At 37.7% G+C, this 9,028-nt stretch overlaps 1 protein-coding gene and 1 long non-coding RNA gene across 3 annotated transcripts in view; one reads left to right on the plus strand and one right to left on the minus strand.

The window, feature by feature from the left end:
* The window catches only part of SNW1 (SNW domain containing 1), an 18,363-nt gene that overhangs the window by 792 nt on the left and 8,543 nt on the right, over nucleotides 1-9,028 (minus strand). Inside the window, exons 4-13 of one of the 2 annotated variants that reach the window (XM_015630944.3) lie at nucleotides 7,937-8,032; nucleotides 7,740-7,846; nucleotides 6,808-6,912; nucleotides 6,645-6,714; nucleotides 5,802-5,867; nucleotides 4,417-4,533; nucleotides 3,927-4,068; nucleotides 2,157-2,253; nucleotides 1,220-1,337; nucleotides 46-209 (exon numbers count right to left, since the gene is read on the minus strand). In XM_015630944.3, coding sequence (XP_015486430.1) covers nucleotides 46-209; nucleotides 1,220-1,337; nucleotides 2,157-2,253; nucleotides 3,927-4,068; nucleotides 4,417-4,533; nucleotides 5,802-5,867; nucleotides 6,645-6,714; nucleotides 6,808-6,912; nucleotides 7,740-7,846; nucleotides 7,937-8,032 — 1,082 coding nt within the window. Of the gene's footprint in view, nucleotides 1-45; nucleotides 210-1,219; nucleotides 1,338-2,156; nucleotides 2,254-3,926; nucleotides 4,069-4,416; nucleotides 4,534-5,801; nucleotides 5,868-6,644; nucleotides 6,715-6,807; nucleotides 6,913-7,739; nucleotides 8,033-9,028 lie in introns of both variants that reach the window. The other variant, XM_015630943.3, reaches the window with a different exon arrangement.
* LOC109022691 lies at nucleotides 1,331-9,028 on the plus strand. Its single transcript, XR_002001860.1, has 2 exons — nucleotides 1,331-1,366; nucleotides 8,364-9,028. It is a non-coding gene; the product is annotated as an uncharacterized LOC109022691 (long non-coding RNA).

Here is a 9,028-nt window from a genome sequence, read left to right on the forward strand (position 1 = left end):
CTTTAGAGTACTGATTAAGAATATTTCTTATATTTATTTCCTTACCTGTTAGTCTTTATTCGAGCCTCTAGATCATCACCATACATGTCCTTATCCACATTTTTACTTGGCCTGTAGATGTTTTGGGCCATATCCTTGCCACTTCTCCAAGGCTGGTCATAAACATTATAAATTTCATCCTCTCCTCCAGCAAACCCACTGTCCATACCCTGTGAAGAATAGCACAAGTTAATCAACAAACCTCCAGCTAACTTATTTTAACCACAAAATGCACTGATGATGTTACATGGCTACACAAAGACAACATGGTGTAATTTACTATTGATTCAAATGACTCCAAGCACTCCATGAGGATACGAGTGGGTTTGGGTCTGGGATTAAGTCCAGAGAACATGACATTACAAGCCTCAGTAATACTCTTCCAGATAGCAATAGGAAAGATTACAGGCCATCCACATTTTAGAATAATGGATCATTTCAGTCTGCCCTGAAAGTACAGCTGTCTGTAATAGCTAAGTACAACCATACAAAAATGTGTATTACTCAGAATTTCTGGAAAACATGATTTAAGCTGACTGATCCAAATCACACAGAGGCTTATATAAGCTCTGAAAGTAGAAGTGTCTGCTTGTTCATTTTTGGTTCATCAGCTTTCCCTTCTTGCCTGCAAGTCTTTCATTGCAAACATGAAAAAGAGTGATTGACAAACTGCAGGTGTATTGAGGGATTTGCTGAAGCCAAATCTATTTTGTCATCTCTGAATAGTATAAAATTCAGGGAAAATAAATGTTGCTGTTAACTGTTTGTATCTTCAGAAGTATTAACACAAGCAGTAATGGGAATAGAGAGCATTTACTTGCTTCTCTCTGAAGGCAGATTTCCTATTCAGTCAGTACATTTGTAAAAGAGAAGAAATGAGGTCACTGCAGCTTGAAGGCAAAATAATTTTTCTCCCCACTCCCCAGTGAGAAAACTGACAACAAAAACACTTTAATCCGGCTATACACTTAAAATATTCAATGTTGTTTTCTTTTTTTTCTGCATAGGCTCTGGATAAAGGAAATCAATAGTTTCCTGATCACTTACATAAATAACTTTTTTCTGAATATATCCACACCAACCATGAGAACTGGCTTCCTTTAGTATTCCAGCTGTACCCACAAAGGAAGGATGAGCATGTTCTGCTAAAAAGCTACACAGCTGTGAAAGGGTATTTTACCTTGCTCTGGTTGAACAGCCTCTGGTCATACTGGATTTCATTGGATGGCCTGGGGTTGGGGACCCCCAGGGCAATAACTTCACTGATATCTCTGTTCTCATTTCTTTGCAGCTTTGACCTGAATGAAAAATTTGAAAGTTTTATGAGGTCAGTAAACCATACTTGTTGACATGCTCAATTGCAACCTGATCCTGTATTCCTTGGTAACGATTTTCCTCAGGAGCCAAATTTTGACTGTTGTTCTTCCTTACTAGGTAACATTTAAAATTTGTCTCCTGGCAAAGGAAACATTTGGCAAAGTTATGTTCAGCTGGGCATGACATTTAAATTTGCTTTCCACTATCTGCAATTCACATCAAGCTGACTTGGTCTAAAATGTCATACTTATTTTTTGCAAGAATCAGTGTAGTTATATTCTGGAAAGGCCAAGCAATCCAATTTCAACATATTGGAGATTTTAAGCATCCAGAAATCATTTGCACTCAGAAATCTCAGTGGCTTCAGCTAATAAGATACTTCAGTCTATCTTCATAAATCTAAGCTTACTTAAAAGGAACAGCTTCAAGAAACAAAGCCACTATTCTAACTCTGGTCAAACCAAAATGAGAAGATTCAGCTTTCGATCTTTGCTGACAACATGTTAATTAAACCTGAACATACTGAGGTCCTGCTGAAGGAAAACCCACCCAAAACCAATACAGCACACCCCCTCTCTCCCATTCATGTGAAAAATTCTACATTTTGAAGAGAGTACTGGAGAACTTTAACACATTAATACTTTCTCATACAATGAACAAACTGTGCTTCATACCAGTGACTATCTCCACAAGATACAATTCAGGCACTCACATCAAGAAAAGGAAAGCCCAGTAATATGTTCCCTAGTGGGGAAGCCAGTGCTACTACAGGAATAAACCAGCTTTTTTTTGTGATTCACCTTTTATCAGGGGCTGCCCGAGAGAGATTTCTGTCATGCTGTCTTTCTTTGCGCCGGTCATGTCTGATTTCATCTCTTTCTCTAGCTTCTCCATCCTCTGAACAAATACAAGATTACTCATTATAGACAAATATTTAAAATTTGAATTAATTATGCCACATACATTGCCACAGTAATTTAATTCAGTATTCTTTTACAGAAGAGTAATGACCCTTAGCACTACTTAAACTGTTATACTTCAAATAAACTGAACACACTAACACCATGGCTTTCTTATGTCTCAAGCAAGTGACTGTCCTTGGCAAGTCAGAGCAGACACATCCTAACAACTATGTTCTTCCAACTTCAAAGAGCTTAGAATGATTGTCTGTCTAGGAATTAATATCCTAAAACATTTACAGATCATTATATCATAATTCTAAGCATAAAAATATAATTGAAACATGCAGGGATTTAAGAGTTTTGAAGAACATTCTGTGATGCAATATCAGAAAATCATCCAGGTTGGAAGGGAGTCTAATTCACAACCTCCTGCTATCAATGCTCATATTCGAACCAGGTTGCACAGGGCTTTTTCCACACTCAGGTGAGGAAAACCTGAAAGGTTAGAGACTGACAGATTTCCTAGACAACCTGTTCCACTGCTGTTTGTCCTCATGGTGAAACTTTTTCTCCTGACACAGTTGAAACTCCTGCATCAACTCTTGGCCACTGTCTCATTCTTCCACTGTCAACTTGGAGAAGAGCTCTGATAATCATTTAGGGATGATTGTGGGGTGACCTTGTGGGTAACCTTCCCACTATCTGGCCCCAATGGCACATCACATCCTAGCAGAACAAGCCTTATTCTCTCACCATCTCCAAGCAGTTACTTGAGTCCCATGACATTTCTGATGGCCTTCCACTCAACTGACTCCCATTTATCGATGTCCTTCTTGTACCTGGAAGCCCATAACTGCATAAAGTATTCTAAATGCAGTCTAACAGGCCACCAATAAAAGGAAATTATTACTTCCTTTGATTTACTGGTGACACTCCTACAGATGCAGCTTTGTATGCCCTTAGCATTACTGTTGCCAGGGCACACTGCTAGCTTATATTCAGCATATTGTCCACTACAACTCCAACAGTGGCTCTTCTGGCTGGCCAGCCCCCAGCCTGCTGGTAAGAGGTTAGTACATCCCAGCTGCAGGATTTGGCATTGTATGACCGTATCCCTCCATCTTCTGGAGAGATCGTAACCGCTCTCTAATTTCATCAACTTGATCTCTGAAGTGTAATTTCAATCAGAACATAAGACATCACAATGGAGAAAATTTAGTTAGGTTGGCAGCAGGGTTTTTTAGGGCCTACTGGCCAACAAAACTGCAGCTCTGCAAGATCAGTTACAACAGTGCAAGAGCCAGAATATTGCATTTACCACCTTTGAAAACTTAAAGATAGTTAAGTTCTTCTAGAGAAAGCTGCCCTTCATCAGCAATAAGCTTAAAAAAATTACTTAAGAACTGTCCATGAAAGCCATCACTTGCACTGATGCATTAACTCCAAAATTCTCAGTGTCCTAAACCTGTACACATCAACATACTGATCTGAGGTTCAAACCTGTATCCCATCAAACCAGCCAGTGAATTAACCAATAAAAGCATGAACTGATGTCATGCTTAGAAATTTCAGCTGGTATTTAGGTATTTTAAGTTCAGATTGTTGCTCCAAACCTACACTTCAGAGTATTAAAAAAAGCCATAGCGTCTTCATAACAAAGAAATGTACCTTTTTCAACATGGGTTTTGATCCCTGCTCTTCTTTCCCTGGCTTTCTGAGCCATTTCTCGGAGCTTTTCCTCGTGTTTCTCCTTTTCCTTCTGAGCCATCTTCCTCTCCACCTGGGCACGCATCTCTACTGCCTCACGAGCCTGCACAAATAAGACAGTTAAAAATACCAAAAGCATAGCACCTGTGATACAAGCAGATCTGTCATGGAGTTAGGCAGTAAACGAGACAGAAATGAAGCCAAAATTAGGAAGCTTAAAGCCCATCGGCCACAGCAGTTAGAGCTGAGAGACAAGACCCATGACTTCCAATAACTTAATCCACACCGAGCCCATGATTCAGAGTGGGGATAAGGCCTCAAGTCTTACATTAGCAAAGAAGCAGGACAAATCAAAAAGCTATAGCCCATTCACAGCTGATTTTCTGAAGGAAATTAATATACAAAGATGGTAAAACTATATGGAACAAAACAGTTTAAAGAACTACCTGACCTTTCTGTCAGCAATATAGAGTGCCTCAGCAAGTTTGGCGAAGTTTTCATTAATATGAACAGTCTGCAATCCTCTGCCATCTGCAGCCAGACGCTTATCTAATGGAATGGTGTAACCCTACAGTGGAAACAGAGGGGCAGTTAATCACAGAAACAGTATTTGTAATAACAAGCATTATTGTATTTGTTGTGTAAGGAAACAAAAACACAAAATTCACAGCCCATCATTATTATGCCTCAATGGATTGCCTTTTCATATGTACTTCAAATTCTTGCCAGGTAATACAAAGCTTCACTCCAATTCCATCCTCCCAACAAATCCAAATCACAGCTTCCCCTCAAGGTTCATCTTATGACAAAAGACAGTTTTCAAGTGATAAGGTCCACTTTTTGCTTTGTGTTAAGAACTACAGATAACAGCTTCCCCAGTGTCAAAGCTGTTTTAACATTTTTTGCTTAAAAATTGTTTTACCTAAACTGTTTCTATACCTGTTAAGAGATTAACTGATTCAAAATGAGAAAGTAAGGGACAAGGCAGCCAGCAAAAGTAAGACACACTAAATGCCAATCTTGTTTACCAAAGCTGAAACTCAAAATTATTTATAGATTATATTTTAAGATTATTTTAGTAAGCTCTACAAAATCTTTGCTTTGGTTTTAGCATCTGTAACCTAAAAATTTGATCTCCTAATTAGCATCAGTCCCAGTTAGACAGCTGTGTTGGGGTAGGAAAAAAAAAGTAACATCCAAACATGTAGCTTTTCCTTCCTCCATTTGAAGAGGCTGTCTCAGGACAACCATTCAGTACATTTCAGAATGATTAGACTAGTTACTGCAGCAAATTAATTCTCCCCTCTCTAAGAACATAAACTTAATGACTGATAAAAATCAAAGGGATAGGACATACCTACTTAAACAAGGAACAAAAATAGATAGCTGACCAGTGATAAAAATTAATTAATGAAAGAATGCAACAAGGAAAAACTTTCCAAAAATGGACTGCAGTATTAAAAAGAAACATGCTTGGGTCTCTGATACTCTGCTCCTTTTCCATTTAGCTGGCTTTACTTTGTGACCTTGAGAAATTTTGAATTTGGACTGCACTATTATGGGGATTTTAACTAATACAATGTTTTCCTCTCAAAATTTATTATCTCTGCCATGAAGTAACATATCTGCTCTCAGTTCTATACTCTCAACTGGACAATCCTCATATGCCAAACTAAAGAAAAATTAACTGTATCATCAAGTGTTCTCCATGTTGGAAGCAGCCAGTTTACCTGACTCTAGATGTTTAAAATCAGTACAATTCAAGCTTAAATCATTAATAGAAGTTTCCCATCAGGGTGCAACATTAGAAAAGTTAATTTATGACAATTTAATTACCTTTGCATTTTTCCAGTTTGAAATGCATGGAGGAATTTTCCACTCTTGCTGCTCTTTCACAGTCATCTGATTTAACAGAAGAAGCAAAATCATCTTAGACTTATAATAAAAGGAAATACTGTTTTCTTTCTCAAAGAAACTATGAAAGTATTGAAGTAAGTTAGAGTAAAAAGTTCAGGACTCCATAACAAAATCCCAACTCTTCTTAGCAGCAATATGATTACAGAATCAAGGAATAGTTTGATTGGAAGGGACCTTAGAGATCAGCTGGTTCCAAACCCTCTGTCATGAGATTTATTTTTGCAGTGTATCTTTGCCAACACTGAATAAAGCCCCAACAGCTCTTCAGCAGCCTCTTAAGCTTTCATCACACAGGCATAACTCAGAGCCAGCTTGTTAACATCTGCACATTTAGCAGCTATTCAGGTTGTACCAAACCAATGAACAACCACCACACTAATCTTTCAGAAAGAGCTAATCCTTAATGACACAAGTTAGTGTTATTAAGGATTAGTTTAACAGTGTTGTCAAAAAGCAACGTAAGAGTACCCAGGCTAAAGCCTTGGTCAACTCATTCATACCATGAACAAATTCAGCAATGCAGCCTGGCATAAAAGACATGACACATCTACTCCACCTTAGACGAGTTAAAACTGAAAAGACAGTGACTTTCAGAACTGCCCAAATGGAAAAAAACAAACAAGACCACACTGGGCACCAAATTTATCACTCAACATCACATCAAAAAATCAGCAAGGAGAACGTACACAAAAATGAACTAAAAGAAGAATCTGTGGACCCACTTAAGCATTCAAAACTGTGAACAGCTATGGCATTTCATACCTTTCTACTTGGAGAGTGCATTACAGGTGCTGGAGGAGATGGTGGTCCTCGTGGAATCTTCTTGTTAATTCTGAGCAAATAAGAAAACAATTACAATCAGCATGTTGCACAGAAATACACTTCAGAATCATCTATTTTCCATGAACAAGCTGTGAATACTTACTTGAATCTTGGAGGCTCCATGGGATCCTTCTGCATTTCCACCATCCGAATAACTCTCTGTTTTGCTCCAGAGTTGAATGCAACTCCTTGCTGAGATGGTGTGTACCTGAATAAAACACAGTGCTCAGTTCTCTGCACACAGATATTCCTTTCCCACCTCCATTTTTACTCAGTTCGCTGCTCTAGCTGGAGTTTCATTTTATCCACAACAGTTTAAGACTACCCCACTATGAATGTCAGCAGCAGGTAACTGTACAGATGGTACTCCACTGAGTGCAGACTCAGTTACACCAGACAGAATGTAACTTCTCTCCAGGGCTACATTCTCCTGTTTCAACCTAGATTCTGAAATGGAAGAAAAACAAGTACAGTACACATAGCTTGTTGCAATACTTCCTACCTCTATCTGTGAAGCCCTGGTGTCTTCTTACTGCTCATTAAGAACCTCTTCACATATTTTTTTTCAGAATTAACCTCAAGCCAAGTGTAACCCTGTCATGAAATTTTTTGGTGTTTGAAACAGAAAATCCTAAATAAGTATCAGCCTCCTCCTAATTCCAATTATTTCCAACTGCTCATTTTCTGTGAAGGAAGAACTTTGCTACAGGTCTTGTTGTGGCTTGAAACTTGCAGTAAATACTTTGCTTTCAGAGCAGCATCATTAATAGTGATCCCTAGGATATATGTGTTTTGTTGCTAAAACAATAACCCCTTCAAAGTGCCATAAATCATTACATGATAATGATGTATTTCCACACACTTCAAATTAGGTGATCATTAGTGGGTTAATTCAAAATACAGAAGCCAGTTTCATATTCCTTACAGAAGAATAGAATTCAAGAGGAATTTCTGTTCTCAAGAATTGACCAAGTATGCCAATTTTAATACATTTTGAGTATCACAACATCTTACACAAACATCAGCACTACATACCGAATGTACTGTGCAGGAGCTAGTTTGTCAGCAGCTCTAACAGGCATGGCTGCTGCAACTTTTTGGGAGACTGATTTCTCCAAGGCTGCTCTTGTCTTCTCTGTTATCTGAAGAAAAAATACCACAGTGTACATCTTATCCCGTTGCAAGACATAAAGCTTACCACTGCTAACTAGGCACATCAGTGCATACAATACCTCTCTAATTGCCTCTTCATCTGGTCTTTGCAGTTCAGGATCATCCACATTCATGACCTCTTTTGGCACAAGATCTGTGTACTTGCTGTAAATAACCTGGAAGACATCATATTTTACTAGTGCTGATGAACAGGAATAAATGTACATATATCAAAGGAATTGTTTCAGGCTTAGACTATACTTTGGGTACTAATTAAAATAAATATACAAGTATAAATGCATTACGATTACATTGTTCAATTACTCTCATAGAACATCTGGTTACATATATATGTAAACAGGATATATATACGCTGGAACCTATTTTACAGATGGAGTAATTGAAGAAACAAAGCAATCTGGTTAAGTACAATTGTATAAGTTGCTCTCGGAACTGGCATTAGATAGCAGTTTTCTGCTTCCTAATCCTAGTATTTTATTTTTTTAGGGACTTCAAACTGATAAAACCCTGCACATTTTTACTTCTGTTTTTAAGGATTACTCAAGAATTTGATACAAGTATTTTCCAGCACCTGGATTTTTTCACTTCATTATGTTTACTATTTTCTTGAAAAAAATAAATACTTGACAAGTCTAGTCTTGACACTTCCCTTTACACAGGTCCTTGAATTTTCACACAACATGCAGCTAGCTGCTGGCAGCTTTAAGTCCCGATTTTAAATACAGGGAAAGAACACTATTAGATGGCTTCTGGGAAAATTGTATTGTATTACATTAAAGCTTCCCATGTAGCCAACAAAATAGGAAGCTTTAGTTCAAAGGGTTAAAAGTCAAGAACTATTATTTCAAGTTCATTAAACAGTACATGTCCAACTACAAAATTAACCTTGATCCTCAGCATTAATTAATCACACAAGAGCCATTTTCTACTTCTCAGCCTTCACTCCTTAAATTTTAGTCCTTTGAATTAGTAATATTCTAGCTTCTCAGATGCTGAATGAAGGACATCTGAAGTGTTCCTCTAAGGTAATTAACTCATAAGTCCAAGTGTCTTGCTGAAGAAGAATATGAAGAACAAAGTATGCTGAAGGAGCTTTAAAGCATCCCAAAAGAAAAAAAAAAAAAAAAAAAAAAAAAAAAAAAAAAAAAAAA

Source organism: Parus major, chromosome 5, assembly GCF_001522545.3.
Source record: "Parus major isolate Abel chromosome 5, Parus_major1.1, whole genome shotgun sequence".
In the NCBI taxonomy this organism is placed as follows: Eukaryota; Metazoa; Chordata; class Aves; order Passeriformes; family Paridae; genus Parus; species Parus major.